The sequence below is a fragment of the Typopeltis vanoorti genome, chromosome 7 (genome assembly GCF_054136105.1).
Source record: "Typopeltis vanoorti isolate ZY-2024b chromosome 7, IOZ_Tvanoo_1.0, whole genome shotgun sequence".
Taxonomy (NCBI): domain Eukaryota; kingdom Metazoa; phylum Arthropoda; class Arachnida; order Uropygi; family Thelyphonidae; genus Typopeltis; species Typopeltis vanoorti.
The window spans coordinates 117,687,223-117,704,366 of NC_143555.1; the positions used below are offsets into that span (position 1 = coordinate 117,687,223).

Sequence of the window (17,144 nt, forward strand, 5' to 3'; positions counted from 1 at the left end):
TTAAATCACACTGAAGTGCTACCACATCTACACCATTACTTATGACCCTTTCAAGATTAACTTCATCTGCAAATGAATATCCCAGCCCCCCACAATCCAGTGACAAGCCCATTAACGTCCAGAACTGATCCCTGTAGAACCCCTTGTGATCTGCATCTTCCTTCATACAACCCCACCCCCACACACACACATACACAACTCTCTGATATCTATCAGACAGCCAGTTTACAATCTAATTCACTAATGTGATATTAACTTCATGTATTACAACTGAAGTATAAACATATCATGTGGCACCCTATCAAATGCCTCTGCAAAAAAAAAACAAAAAAAAAAACAAAAACAAAAAAAAAACAGCAGTATATGCTTTTCCCCCTTGTCAACCACTCTTGTAACTTTATTACTACAACAACAGTGCCCCTTAACAAATCCATGACACCCTTCATAGATTTCTCCAAATTCTTACGAATCACAGAAGAAATACAAACTGGTCTATAGTTTGACATGTACATTCTACCACCACTCTTGTGTAATAATACTATGTTATCCTCCTTTCACTCAATGGGCACTTTCCCAATGGCTAGGGCAATGGAGTTGTCAGCTCCTCAGCATATTCTCTTAAAATGTGCACTAAAATCTCATCCAGTCCCACTGACATAATGGTCTTTGAAAGTACTTAGTGCTAGAAACATATTCTCCTCATGCATTTCTAAGTTCAATTCTTCTCAGCCATGCAGGAATAAAATCTGCTTTCCCAGGATGAAATGCCTAAATAAACTGATCATGGAAAGAAGATAAATTGACCACTGAAGATTATCAACTTCAGTGGTCACTTAATCTCCTTTTATATCTAACAGAGTCATTCAACCAAAATAATTTCTCCTCCTGCTGACCACATAATGAAAGAATTTCTCAGGATTTTCATTGGATTGCATGGCTAATTTTCATATTTTCATAATTCTCATATTTCACTTTTGTCTTCCTTACTATGCTAGTCACTTTCTGGCTTGAGTCATATTCCTCAAGCAATCGCTCTCCATCCTGACATGTGCTTTTATTAGTCATCCATTTTATATCAAATGATTCAATCTTTTTCACTTCAGCAATGCTATTTGCCATTTCTTTTCCTTTCTTTTAGGGTTACACGGTGATCAGCATTCATTTTAAAAATTTTATGGAATTTACAACCGTGTTAAAAAACTTTTTTTATTATCCCGACGTTTCGATCTTCACATCAAGATCATCATCTGGAGCGTACATAAGTATACAGAACAAGCTGAGTTACATCATTAACTGTAAGCTAGAGAAACAATGATTTCATCACATGTTATTCTACTGGCATGACCTCTGGCGAAAAAAAATAATAATAAAATAAAAAAAATAAAAAAAATAAAAAATAACATAAAATAAAATAAAATAAAAAATAAATGTTTACATCAAGCTAAATTCTATTTTTACAATGACAGGAATAAACATTCTTTTAGATGATTTTCTTTCAGAAACAACTGGTGTCCTATTTTTAGTATTACAATTCTTATTTTTGATTTCTGTGTTCAAACTATAGGCCTATCTGTGTGTCAGGTGTTGTGGTTAAATTGTTGGAGAAGCTTGTGAGAACTAGGATCCAGAGTTGGGTTGACAACAATGGTATAATCTTTGATGGACAGCATGGATTTGCTAAAGGGAGGTCGTGTTTTAGTAATCTACTTACTTATTACAATAAAGTGACTGCTTCCTTGGACAGAGGAGAAGGATACACAGTAATATACTTGGATTTTGCAAAAGCTTTTGATAGAGTACCTCATGATAAGTTGACAGTCAAACTAGAGCAGATGGGGTTGGATATTAGATTAGTGCATTGGATTGGAGACTGGCTATCTGATAGGTATCAACAAGTTGTGTATGGGGGTGCAATATCCAGGAAAAGGAAAGTTACTAGTGGAGTGCCTCAGGGATCTGTTTTAGGGCCATTACTATTTAACTTGTATATTAATGATATAGGTGAAGATTTGAATGGAGATATGCAGTTTTTTGCAGATGATGCAAAGTTGGGACGAACCATAAAGAGTAGTGAAGATGTTGTGGCCTTGCAAGAAGACTTGAATAAATTGAGTGATTGGGCAAGCAAATGGGGATGCGAGTTCAATGTTGCCAAATGTAAGGTTTTAAAATTTGGAAAACAAAGATGGGATGCAGAATTTATGCTTGGTGAGAATATATTGTTGGAAGTAGAGGAAATAAGAGATCTGGGAGTGATAGTGGATAAGGATCTAAAATTTAGGGGACACATCGCCAAAATTGTGAAGACAACACAAAGACTTCTGGGAATGATGAGGAGGACACTGACGTGTAGAAGTAGGGAGATTCTTGTTACTTTGTATAAGGCTTTGATTAGGCCACACATGGACTATTGTGCCCAGATTTGGTCACCTGGTTTTCAGAAGGATGAAGAGATGTTCGAAAGGGTCCAAAGGCGACTGACTAAGGTAGTTTCTGACCTCTGGAATGTCGAGTATGAGGAAAGATTGAAAAGATGTAATTTGCAGAGTCTAGTGGAGAGAAGGAAGAGGGGAGATATGATAGAGACCTACAAGTTGGTAAGGGGTTGTTATAGGATCAATGGTGGAGAAGTTCTACAGAGAATAGTGGGAGATCAGGGGAGAACCAGAGGTCATACCTGGAAACTGTATAAAGAGGGTGTGAGTAGGGGAGTGAGAGACAGGTTTTTTTCGTGCAGAGTTTTGAATGATTGGAATGCCTTGCCTGAGAGTGTGGTGTCTGCAAGGAGTTTGAATGTGTTTAAGACCCGGTATGATGAGATGTGTGTGAGATAAAAGGACCTCCTAGATGAGTCTTTGACTCCATGAGGTCTTGTTTAATAATAATAATAATAATAATAATTTACAATACTGGATTTTCTACAGTCCTGTTTATAGTTGTTCTTGGTGAGGAAGGTTTAATATACCTTCCAAATGTTTGGGATTTTTAAACCATCATTGTTGTTCAGATTGGGGTGGTTGCTGATAATCTTACAGGCTTCCTTTAATTTCCATTCATGCCATGTTCTAGTGTGACGGAGACAGCTGGTGGTTTTCCAGTCAATTCTGTGTAAGGTATTCAGGGCATGATCAGAAAGGCCAGCTTCACCATAATTATTATATTTAATGTATCGTTTATGTTCTTTTTGTCTAATAGGAATAGTGCGTCCTGTTTCTCCTATATATGGTATGTTGCAGTACAATAAATCCGGTATACTCCAGGGTGAGCTAGTGGAGGGAGTGGGTCTTTGGATGAGTAGAGTAAGTTTTTTATTTTTGCAGGAGGTTTAAAGGTGGCTTTGAGGTTGTACTTTTGTAGTACTCTGTTTATTTTGTCTGATATTCCTTTAATGTAGGGAATGGTTATAGTTTTACTGTAGTCTTGTTTGTCTTTGTTTTTTATTGTGGTTTTGTAGAGAATTTTGTTTATAGTATTTTGGCTATATCCGTTTTTTTGTAGGTTATTACTGATAATTTTAAACTCATCTTTCAGTGCCTGTTCACTGGAACAAATCGTCTGAGCTCTGTTTTTTAGTGTGTTGATGACACCTAGTTTTTGTGTTGGGTGGTGGTATGAGTTTATGTGTATATATTGTCCCGTATGTGTCGGTTTTCGGTAAACAGTGAAGGAAAGATTGCCCAAGGGAAGACGTGTGGCAAGTGTATCTAGAAATGGAAGTGTGTTGTGTTTTTCAATTTCAATTGTGAACTGTATGCGTTTGTGTCGTTTGTTTGGGTGGCTAAGGAATGTGTCTAATGTCTGGCAGCCATGGGACCAGATCGTGAAAACATCGTCAACGTATGTAAGCCAGACTTTGGGCTTTAGAGGGGAGGAATATAGGGCAACTTGCTCAAAGTGTTCCATGTAAAATTTTGCCATAGCACCAAAAACGATAGACAAACTTGAAGTTATTTGTAATATGGAAAGAGGCCTAAGATTCATACCTAATAACATGGCAGACAAAATACGTATAGAAACTGCGAACATTTTAAACCATAACAAAACAATAACAAGCAACATAACTAAACACAAATTAACAGCGATAAAATCACTTAAAACAAATCCGAACATAGTAATAACCAGAGCCGATAAAGGAAATGCCACTGTCATTTTAAACCGTACCACTTATATAGAAAAAATGAATCTGCTGGTCACTGACAATAACACATACAAAATAGTTAACTACAACCCAACTAACAGAACAAAAAACAAAACAGAGAAACTACTTAAATCACTTACCACATGGCCTGAAGATACAGTCAAAAAACTGTTCCCTCATTACACCCGCTCCCCTAGAATTTATGGGCTAATAAAAATTCACAAAGAAAACACCCCGCTAAGACCCATCATTGAAGGAATTGATAGCCTGACGTATCACTTAGCCAAAAAATTAGCGGCAACACTCAAGGAGTTGGTAGGTCATTTCCCTTCCTATATTCAAAAAACACACAACACTTCATAAACATCATCAAAGACATTACATTAGAAAAAGATGATTTATTAGTCAGTTTTGACGTCTCTGCCCTCTTTACAAATGTCCCAATCCTTCTCCTACAGAACAAATTCCCTCCAGATATCACGGCGCTTTTTGCGCATGTATTACGGTCGGGTTACTTTGTATGGCAAAACGGCTTCTACTTACAAAAAGAAGGCACAGCCATGGGCTCGCTTTTATCCCCCCCACCCCCCCGATTGCTAACTTTTACATGGAACACTTTGAGCAACTTGCCCTAGATTCCTCCCCTTTAAAACCCAAAGTCTGGCTTAGATACGTTGACGATGTTTTTGCGATCTGGTCCCATGGCTGCCAGACATTAGACACATTCCTTAGCCACCCAAACAAACAACACAAATGCATACAGTTCACGACTGAAATTGAAAAACACAACACACTTCCATTTCTAGATACACTTGCCACAGGTCTTCCCTCAGGCAATCTTTCCTTCACTGTTTACTGAAATTCGACACATGCAGGACAATATATACAAATAAACTCATACCACCACCCAACACAAAAACAAGGTGTCATCAATACGCTAAAAAACAGAGCTCAGACGATTTGTTCCAGTGAACAGGCACTGAAAGACGAGTTTAAAATTATCAGTAATAACCTACAAAAAAACGGATACAGCCAAAATACTATAAACAAAATTCTCTACAAAACCACAATAAAAAACAAAGACAAACAAGACTACAGTAAAACTATAACCATTCCCTACATTAAAGGAATATCAGACAAAATAAACAGAGTACTACAAAAGTACAACCTCAAAGCCACCTTTAAACCTCCTGCAAAAATAAAAAACTTACTCAACTCATCCAAAGACCCACTCCCTCCACTAGCTCACCCTGGAGTATACCGGATTTATTGTACTGCAACATACCATATATAGGAGAAACAGGACGCACTATTCCTATTAGACAAAAAGAACATAAACGATACATTAAATATAATAATTATGGTGAAGCTGGCCTTTCTGATCATGCCCTGAATACCTTACACAGAATTGACTGGAAAACCACCAGCTGTCTACATCACACTAGAACATGGCATGAACGGAAATTAAAGGAAGACTGTAAGATTATCAGCAACCACCCCAATCTGAACAACAATGATGGTTTAAAAATCCCAAACGTTTGGAAGGTATATTCAACCTTCCTCACCAAGAACAACTATAAACAGGACTGTAGAAAATCCAGTATTGTAAATCAAAAATAAGAATTGTAATACTAAAAATAGGACACCAATTGTTTCTGAAAGAAAACCATCTAAAAGAATGTTTATTCCTGTCATTGTAAAAATAGAATTTAGCTTGATGTAAAAATTGATTTTTTATTTTATTTTATTTATTTTATTTTTTTTTACCAGAGGTCAAGCCAGTAGAATAACATGTGATGAAATCATTGTTTCTCTAGCTTACAGTTAATGATGTAACTCAGCTTGTTCTGTATACTTATGTACGCTCCAGATGATGATCTTGATGTGAAGATCGAAACGTTGGGATAATAAAAAAAGTTTTTTAACACGGTTGTAAATTCCATAAAATTTTTAAAATGAAAACTATTTGCCATTTCTGTTGATAAATATTTCTTCACAATCCCTCATGCACTTCTGGTATCTTTCCCTTGCAATTCTATCTATGGAAATTCCTCCAGCTGAATTCTAAGATTATTATAATCACATACTCATAATTTCAAATAAATTCATTTGTCCTTGAAACTCCTGCATGGGGAGTGGGGGATTGATATCTCTGTTACAATCAGTTCTTCAAAGACTATATCCAAACCTCTGAATCCTCATGTTCCCTCTACCATATCCCTTACTCTTACTTTATGCTGTTTCATCTGCTTAATTTATACTACACTACTTAAAATCTTTGTTCTTAAAAACTGATCTGCCTAAACATTTCCTACTCGTCACCCTCTGTGTTCTCTGGCCTATGGCATCATGCCACCAAATATCTTTCCTGTCAACTTCCATCTCACACCACACACACAAAAAAACTATTAGTGCCATTTTCCATACTAATCTGTACTGATCCGGCAAACAGTGAAATTTTCAAAAAGTGTCCTCTTTAAATGGCAATGGTGAAATATTAGATATTGGATATCTGGAAAATTAGATGGATGCCATTTTTAAGACAGCTGTATTATAACTATTATAACTATTATAACTAGGCTGCCAATGGTGTTGTCACCTTGGGTTAGTTGGAGGGGTAAGAGGGGGTCCTTAGATAGGAATTCTGGGCTGAAATGGAAGAATTCAAGACAGAAAAGAATGGAAAACAATTGATACTTGCTAAAGCAAAGAACCTTAGAGATTCAGTAAGCTAGGAAGGAAGAAGAAGAAAAACTATTACAATTTATTAATATAACAAAAAACTGTGGATCACTTAAAGCAATGTACAACCTTTCAATGAGGAAACCTTCACATAGTGTGTATGGAATTCAAAGAAATGACTGAAGCTTCTGATCTGTTTAATTTTCACCTTCCCATGGTGTACTCCATTACTAGGTATCACCTGCAATGTATACAGAAAGAATGAGGATAATTCTCAAATTGTCAACACAATTTGGGAATTATTTGACCAAATGGAATTCTTATTATTGGTGCAAACCAGACACAGATATAATTGTACAACATTCTTGCTTTGCCCAATTAAACAAAAAGTCCAATACTTTAATCACGGAACCAGGGCGAACAATGAAAAGTTAGTTAATTGAACAATTTTAAACTCAACTGAAGATAGACATCAGCAACAGAAAATAAATGGAGCTAGCATAGGGATTACAAGAATATCACAATAGGAACATAATTGGTGTTACTGACATAAAGAAGGTAAAAACAACAGGAGAAATGTTTTCAAATAATAAATATAGAAATAGCTATGGAATACTGAGAAGGAATATTCCATAACAATTCCTTCTAAAGAAATTCTGAGCTATTCAAAAAAAATTCTATAACTGTTGAATATTCAGAAGGAATATTCTATATCAAACACAAGGAATAAACTTCTTGTGGTATGCAATTATTATTATTATTATTATTATTATTATTATTATTATTATTTCGGGCTACTCCAAGGAGTCCTTAGACTCATCGAGGGAATCCCTAAACATCATGTCCACACAACTATTCGACATTCTCACAGTATCTATCATACCTTGCCTTGAACTCGCTCACTGTCATAGCACCCACAACAGACTCTGGCAGCTTATTCCACTCATTTACCACTCTAAAATTATAAGAACCCAGCTCTAACACCCCTCCTAACCACACTCTTGCCCAGCTTCCATAGGTGTTCCCTAGTTCTCCCACCACCAGTCCTGATCTCAAAAATATCCTCTGAATTAATCCTATAGAATCCTTTTAGCAATTTGAATGTCTCAATCATATCTCCCCTTTTCTGCCATTCAACTAGTTTCTGCAACCCACAAATCTTCAACCTGTTCCCATATGGTTCATTCCATAGACCTGCTATCATCTTAGTCACTCGCCTCTGGATCCTCTCCACCAAGAAGGAACTGAGGTGACCAAATCTGGGCACAGTAGTCGAGATGAGGTCTTATCAGGGCTCGGTACAGAAGTAAAATAACTTGCTTGTCTCTGCTCATCAAAGTGTTTTTCAACAACCAAGTGAGTTGATGAGCTGGTTTAGCCACTTCTGCAATGTGCCCCCCTAAACTTCATCTCCCTATCCACCAACACTCCCAAGTCCCTGGCCTCATCAATCTCCTGGAGTACAGTTCCACCAATGTCGTATACTGCTGCTAATCTTTTCACCCCCAAAATGCATACCCTTACATTTTGCCACATTAAAATGATATCCATTCTCCTTAGCCCAGAACTCCAATCTATCTAAGTCATCCTGCAAGACTTTGACATCTTCTGCATTCACTATCGCCTTACCCAACTTTGCATCATCAGTGAACAAATGAACTGTTCCACTTAGATCCTTCCCTATATTGTTAATGAACAGATTAAACAGCAGTGGTCCAAGAACAGAACCCTGCAGCACACCACTAGTCACAGGCCGTGTTTTGAACTCTACTCCTGAATAAACTACTCTTTGATATCTCTTCATCGACCACCCACCTATCCATCTCACCAACCCTATATCCATTCCCATATGTTGTAGTTTACGGATTAGAATTCCATGTGGTATCCTGTCAAATGCCTTTGCCAGGTCCAGCAGTATCACTGTAAACCCATTTCCCTTATCCAGTTCAACCGTCACCCTGTTATAAAACTTGAGCAAGTTACCGAGGCATGATCTACCCTTCACAAAGCCCTGCTGTCCCCTGTACAGTATCTCATTTTCATCTATCCATTCCTGTATTTTTCCCTTGACTACTTTCTCCACATTTCAAGTAGAGAGAGAGAGAGAGAGAGAGAGAGAGAGATGTAGGCAAGAAAAGTTCAGGATACCATTATAAAAACACTTAAAAAAAAAAAAAAAGACAGGAGATTTGAAATAGGAAGTGATCACTTATTATTAGTGCATTTTATGTTAAAAAATAAGTGCTAATATACTCATTCTTTGCTTGCAGGCAAAATTGAAGATAATTAAAGGATGAGAAACAAAAACTAAAAAAAGTATTTATCTATATTGTTACATCATAGTGTGGTAATGGTTTTATTTTTAAAGATAGTAGTTGTGGCTATTTACTTGTGCCAAAATAGCAAACACCATTGGTTGCTCATTCCTTAGACATCTTCACACCCATCTTCTTTACCATTCCAAGAGTTCTTTCTAATCATTTACTAGTATAATGCATATCCACACATTGCATTTTGAAGGAATGTGCCAGGGAGTTGGCATTTGCCTTGATATATTTGTTTAATATGAGTCTTACATTAGGTCAGGTTCCAAAGGAGTGGAAGTAAGGCAAGATTGTGCTACTTCAAAATGGAGGTGAGAGAACTCAATCATCAAATTATAGGCCTATCTCTGTGTCAGTTGTTGTTGTGGTTACAGTGTTGGAGAGACTGGTGTGAACCAGTATCCAGAATTGGGTTGACAACAGTAATTGTTAATGGACAGCATGGATTTGCTAAAGGGAGGTCATGCTTTAGTAATCTATTTACTTATTATAATAAGGTGACAGCTTTACTGGACAAAGGAGATGGATACACAATAGTCTACTTAGATTTTGCAAAGGCTTTTGATAGATTATCGCGTGATAAGTTGATAGTCAAACTCAACCAGATGGGGTTGGATATTAGACTAGTGCACTGGATTGGAGATTGGCTGTCTGATAGGTATCGACAAGTTGTGTATAGGGGGAGCAATATCCCAGAAGAGGAAAGTCACTAATGGTGTGCCTCAAAAGTCTATTTTAAGGCTATTGCTATTTAACCTGTATTATGTTAATGATATTGGGGAAGTTTTGGATGGGGGGGTATTCAGTTGCTTGCAAATGATGCAAAGTTTGGATGAATTATGACATGGGGTTGGAGCAGATGTTGTGGAATGACCTAGTGAATGGGTATGGGATTGGAGATTTCAGTTCAACATTGCAAAATGTAAGTTTTTAAAATTTGGGCAACAAAGATGGGATAGAATATATGCTTGGTGGGGATATATTGTTGGAGGTGGAGGAAATAAGAGATCAATGGTAGATAAGTAACTGAAAATTAGAGAACACATTGCAAGAATTGTGAGGCTAACACAATGAATTATGGGAAAACAATGAGTTATGCACTTCGCAACCATATGCCTGGGAAAGGAGTGTCCTGGGTTCGATTCTCGTCACCGACGTGAGGAGCTTAAGGATCTGTCTCAGACATAGCCAAGTTAGCCGGTCTTGGGCATGGACATCCGGGTTTTTCTTAAGACCCAGCCATATGCCTGATTCGTCAGCTATGCCAGTCCTGAGCCCAGATAAAATTTGGGGGAATTGAGATGGCGCTATACTTCCTCGAAAAAGGGGCCTCCTGGCAGTTATACCATCATATGAATAAATAAATAAATGGGAATGATGTGGAGGATACTGACTTGTAAGTAGATTCTGGTTCCCTTGTATAAGACCTTGATTTGGCTATGTAGGACTACTGTGCACAGATTTGGTCACCTGGTTTTCAAAAGGACAAAGAGATCTTGGAAATGGTCCAGAGGCAATTGACTAAGGTAGTTTCTGATCTCTGGAATGTTGAATATGAAGAAAGGTTGAGAAGATGCAATTTATGGAGTCTAGTGGACAAGAAGAAGAGAGGTGATATGAGAGAGAGAGAGAGAGAGAGAGAGAGACAAGTTGGTAAATTGCTATAGGATTAATGTTAAAGAGATTTTTCATAAAATGGTGGGAGATCAGGGAAGAACAAGAGATCATCCCTGGAATCAATATAAATAGGGTGTGAGCAAAGGAGTGAGAAGACATTTGTTTGCATGGAGAATTGTGAATGATTGGAATGCATTGCCTGAGAGTGTGGTGTCTGCGGAATTTGAATGTGTTTAATGCAAGGCACAGTAGTGAACAAATTAATTTGAATAAGCCAAATTTTCGTCAAGTTTTTGCTTTGGTTCATGTTTCGGTTCAGAACAATTTTGGTTTTGGTTTCAGTTTACTATTTTCAGTTTTCATTTTAGTTCACTACTATTACTATGTGCATTAATAGTGTTTTAATATTACTATTACAACACTATTACTATGATGTTTAGTAATAGTGTTGTGCATTTTTAATAGTGTAAAGAAGTTGACATTTGTAGTGTTTTAGTGATTTTGTATAACTATAAAATGGATACATCTCCAAGAAAGCATTCAAAAATATGTACTCTTTCTCCGTATGCATTCATGACTCAAAGATAAATTTGCCAATGAGTGTGGTGTTGGTTCAGGTGCAGTTAATGTGATTTTAAAGAGGTTTAGGAATACAGATACCTTTTCTTCTGACAGAAAAGGAAATGGGGGAAAAGGGAAAACTGCACTTACTCAAGATTGTTTACTAGTTTGGAAAAGCAAGATGAATCCAAAATTGTCTGCTATAGACTTAAATAGAGACTAGGCTGTTAGTGGGATTAATGATGCTGACATGACAAAAAAGAAATAACTGTTGATGAAGGCCATGCAGACAAAGAGGCTCCAGTGGGCAAAATTGTACAAAGATGGGACCATTGATGCTGCTGGTATGCTGTACTGTTGCACTGCATCTCCCCCAAAAAGCACTACCAATTCCTATTATTATTATTATCAATAATTGCAGATCCCCATGACTCAGAATACTCATTGAGATCTACATTTTCACACAAAAAGGTCATTGAACCATACCTTAAAGCCATTCACAGTTTCCATATTCACCACACTAATGCAACACATTCTACTCATTAACTACTCTCCATGCAAAGAAACTGCTGCTCACTCCTTTGTTCATGGTCTCCTTACACAGAGAAAATCTCCTCCACATTAATCTGATGCCAACAGCCTCTCACCACCTTATATGTTTCAATTATAACCCCTCTCTTTCTTTTATTCACACTACTCTCCAAATTGCATTCTTCAATCTATCTTTATATCACACCCAGAGACTTGACATCAACTTTGTAAATCTTCTTGGTATTCTCTAAGTAGAATATTATTTAGAGCAATATCAGCAGCTTGAATTGAAGGATTGTACACAATTGTAATTTAATATAAAATCAAATATAAAAAAAGAGAGGTGTATACTATCATCTCAACCTGATATGAAAATTGGAGAAATCGAACCTCAGCTCTTTACTTTATGCAGATTATATTATACTTATTACACTATTATAATAGTCATGCTGATTTCATACCTGATAATCATTAGAAGAATCAATTTGCTTTCCATCTTTAAACCATTTAATAAAAGGCATCGGTTCTCCTGTTATCTGGCACTGCATTTCAACTCTCTGACTCTCTATAACTGTGGTATCAACAAGCAATTTTGTGAATTTTGGTGGACTGGTTTTCTGCATAGTCAGAATTATATCACTGAAAATAAATGAATAAAAATTAATGCTAAATACTTTTTTTTTTTTGATCATAAACAAAATTCAGTATTATTAACATCCTGCAGGTCAAGTAGTTGAAAGTGTTCTTGAGAGATACTTCATAATGAACACATATACTGATTCTCATTATAGGGAATAAATATTCTCTCAAAAGAATGAATTCCACCATGATAACCACAGTAATTAACTTTAATGAAAGTACAGATATTTCATACTGAAAATAACAGTACATCATCAGTCTGTAGTAACAAGTAAATCAAAGAACAGGAATACAAGGTTACATACAATAATCAATTTACCAATTAAAAACAGTTGGCATGAGCTAGAAATTAATATATTAATAAATAATATTAAAACTATTTTTGATGGTTACATAAAATGAGAATCTTCCAAATTTTTTGGGAAAAGGGTTTCACAACTTTCTTTGAATATGAACACTTTTTTTTTTGAAGATAGTTGTCAAGCCCTTTTACAACCTGAATTGGAAAGACTGCCTCTCTCTCTCTCTCTCTCAAAATGGACAAAATGAATCTTCCTTTTGTCCATTTTGTTAAGGGTACATCTTAAAAATGATTAAAACAAATCAGAAACTAATGTGCAGTCTGAAGTAGCATCATCTAAAACCCTAACATAACCTGTAACCTCAACTGATCATGCACTAGTTTTGCATTAACTGAGTTCCTTTCAGGAATAAAAGGTATCAGCAGATTTATTTATTTATTATTCAGTGTGCAATAGCAATATTTATGCATGCTTGAAGATATGTTTAATTCATATCTTGCTTGGTTAGAAAAACAGAAATCCTATTTCCATATTGTCATACCTGATGTGTCTTACAATAGTTGGATTTCAATTTGGCATGGATTATATCCTCTGTGATTGTCAGCATGGGTTTGTTATAAGGAGGTCATGTTTTACCATTTGCTTATGCTCGTACTATAAGACAGTGACAAATGTACTGGACAATGGAGATGCATAAACAGTGGTATACTTAGATTTGTAAATACTTTTGATAGATTGTCACAAGTTGGTAACTAAACTAAAGCAGATGGGACTGGATGAGAGATTGTGAGTTGAACAGACAACTGGCTCTCATATATGTATTAGCAAGTTGTGTAATGGAGGAGGAGTAACCCAGAAGAGGAAAATCACTAGTGTTGTGCCACAGGTTTTTTTTTTTTTGGGGGGGGGGGCACTGTTATTTAATTTGTATATTAATGATATTGGGATGGGTTTAACTGGCTTGTAAGAAGTAACCACTGCTAGTTAAACTCACACTCTTATCCTGCTATTTGTGCACTTTCATAAATCTAGATCTATCTGATGGTTAAGATGGATAGCTTGATTTTACTTTGAGGAGCTATTGGTCATAAGTTAAGCATATTTTGCTTATTATTTGTATGATGCATCAGTCAGTTTCTGAATCTTGCAGGGAAAAAAAAAAAAAAAAACCTGAATTTCCAGGAGGAACCCCTCCATATGAGATAAGACAACTCATTCAGTGAAGAGTCACTGCTAGAATCACTGAAGAATGTGGTGGTGGATTTTAGCTATGGTAAAAAAAAAAAGTGCTTTTGAAGGTGTATAGTGTGATTTCTGTCACAAATTGTGCTACCTTTTTCTCAGTAATACAAGTGTTCTTTATTGGTGCTGCTTTTAGAATTTAGTTGTTGTTTGTTTATATTGTGTTATTTTTGGGTTACTGAGAAGGCAAGGTCAGAGTCAGATGCATCTGCAGTGGAGTAGATAAGTTTCATCATTTAGTATAGTTAAATATAATTTATACTTATAGTATCGGGTAAGTAAATTAGTTTACAGTAGAGTGTATCACATAGTATTTAGCATTTAGTTGTAGTAGTATTTAGCGTATAACTGTAGTAGTTCCTCGGCATAATTTGAATGATGGCATCAGCCACAGCTCCAATTGCAAATGGCGTGTCACCAAGTCCTCCCCCATTTAAGGACTCTATTTTGCGTAACATAATAAAAGATTTTGTGGCATGCAGAACTTGTGGTATGTATGTGTCCCAGCAATTGGATATATGGTGGGTGAAAGAAGGGGGGGGTACGTATATGCGCAAAATGTAGGCAACGGGAGGAATTAGTGGCTTAGATATTACGATAACCGACTTCATTGTATCGAGGGTGGGAGAATTTCGGGAGACGAGTAGTGTGATAGGTGAAAATAACAAGCGAAATATGAAAAAAAAAAAAAAAGAATTGGGAGTGTGGAAGACTTGAACAATTGTGAATTTTTCAGAGATGGTCTTGATTGGGAGGATGAATGGCGAGTAAGAGTGGCTAATGTCTATATATATAGAGAGAGATGAGCTGAAAGAAATGGTGGAATGTCTCAGGAATGAGTTTAGAAGCATGAAAGATGAGATTACGCGAATGGAAGAGATGCAAGATGAATCAGAGTAGGAGTGAGAGAGAGAATTATGGGAATGATAGAAGAGAAGAGAATAGAAACAGTAAAAGAGAGGGAAGGAGAGATAGAAGAGTAGAGAATACGAGCAGTAGAAGTGAAGGAATGAGAGAGAGTTATGAGAATGATAGAAGAGGACAGAATGGAAACAGTCAGAGAGAGAGGGAATGAGAAGAATGCGAGGGAGTGCTGGAACCAGGGATAGAGTAATGCCAAGACAGCAGGTAAGTAGGGAAACACTGAGTGAAAGAGTTAGATGAGAGAGAGAGAGAGAGAGAGAGGAATGCAGGTGAGCAATCAAGGAACAGAGTGGTAAGAGCTGCGATGTATGGAGACTTGATGATCCATGGTGTGCAAGATAGGATGTCAGAGAAGTGTTTGCCTGGAGGAACGATAGAGAGTGTGGCTATGGCAATTAAGCAGGGTAAAAGGGTGGATGAGATGATTGTGATGGTGGGCACAAATGACTTGAGAGGCAATGAAATTCGGTTGGCAAGAGATCTGAGATTCTTGCTTGAGGTTGTACAAAAGAAAATGCGAATGTGTGTGTGTGTGTGCGAGTGCATGCGCGCGCGTTGCCCAGGTATGATAGTGACGAGCTGAGCAGAAGAGCAGTGATAACGAATAGCATAATAGCCAGAATGTGTCAGAAGAACTTGGAGGGCATTTGAGGACAGAAAGGAACTGTATGCAAGAGACTGCTTGCATTTGAATGAGGAAGGCGTAGGCATCTGGAGAGATTACTGTTTTCTGAATAAGTCAGTGTGTGAATGCAGGGAAACTAAAATTCCCAGGGTGGATGGTAGCAGGGGGGTGACCTCTTGTGGGAATGGGTGCTTGGCAGAAGGGGGATGACATCAGGTAACACTGAGTCCAGTGAGGTCTGGATGGGATAATGATAGGTACAGTGGCGTATTTAGGTATAGGCCGTATAGGCCCAGGCCTAGAGCGGCAAATTGTGAGGGGGTGGCAGAAATTTTCAGCTCTCATTTTTGTAATTATAACATGTTCCTTATATACTGCATCTACTCACAAGTAGAGAAATATTTTTCTTTTCCTCATTGTAAGTTTAGTCTGCAAGCATATTGGCATGTAATCAGATTCTGCATAACTATACAGACAGAGACACGTGCAACGAAAGCTACTGTATTATTTCAAATTCAAATTAAGATTTAATTGTTGCCCTTCCTTCAACTCTTTAGTTCAGTATCCTGATATCTTTGTGGCAGTTAAGATGTGCTAAATGAAATTATTTTTAGAGTTTTCAGTGCCTTTGTCATATGTTGTCATCAGAGTGGAGATAATACTGTTTTACTGTTTTGCTTTTAAAAAGTTATAAATTGTGTAAATCATTCCGATAATTGCTGCGTGTTTTAAATTACTATTTAAATTTTAAAACATGAGTGATGGTAGAAAGTGACTTAGTGGTAGTGAATATAAGAAGAGGAGAAACGAAAAGGAAGCAGATACCGACGCAAGAAAAACTGGACGGTTTTTTTGCGTCGGTATCTGCTAATAGTAATTATGATTTGGAAAAAGAACAAGAAGTGGTTGAGGAGATGGAAACTGAATCTGTTTCAAATGATGTGCCTACAACAAATCCCAACAATTTGGCAGCACGGGTGATAGTGAGTAATGACCCAGCTGAGTGGATTCTAAATGCCGTAACACGTGAGTATATCACAGTTAACGGGTTTCCACAAAATTTAGACAGTGATCTTTCAAAATCACAAAGAGCTTATCCTGACAAAGTAAGACATGTTTCTAAGAAACTCACTGAGAGGAATCTGATTAATGGCAAAAAAAAATAAATAAGAGATTTTCTTGTTTACTCTCCTGGTACTGGAAAGATCTTCTGTGCGTCTTGTCGCCTTTTTGGTGGAGGGGGAGCTGACGATAATCACTTTGTCAGTGGATTTAATGACTGGAAAAATGCAGAAGCATGAGTGAGTCATCACGAGAAAGCAACTAGTCACATGAACTCTCTGAGAGCTCTGAAACAAAGAGCAAATCTTGCAGGGTGAATTGACTTACAAATAACTCAGCAACTGGAAGAAGAAATTAAGTACTGGAGGGCAGTGCTAAAATGAGTAGTTGCAGTTGTAAAAACATTGGCCAGTAGAGGACTTGCTTTGAGGGGAAAGGATGACATTTTCGGTTCTGTGCATAATGGAAATGTAATGATGTGTGTAGAGTTAATTAGT

At 37.0% G+C, this 17,144-nt stretch overlaps 1 protein-coding gene across 3 annotated transcripts in view; it reads right to left on the minus strand.

Moving 5' to 3' along the window:
- The window catches only part of LOC150104992 (uncharacterized), a 768,027-nt gene that overhangs the window by 256,168 nt on the left and 494,715 nt on the right, over positions 1-17,144 (minus strand). For all 3 annotated transcript variants that reach the window (XM_090395452.1, XM_090395451.1, XM_090395453.1), the window contains exon 30: positions 12,315-12,492. In XM_090395452.1, coding sequence (XP_090251578.1) covers positions 12,315-12,492 — 178 coding nt within the window. The remainder of the gene's footprint in view (positions 1-12,314; positions 12,493-17,144) is intronic.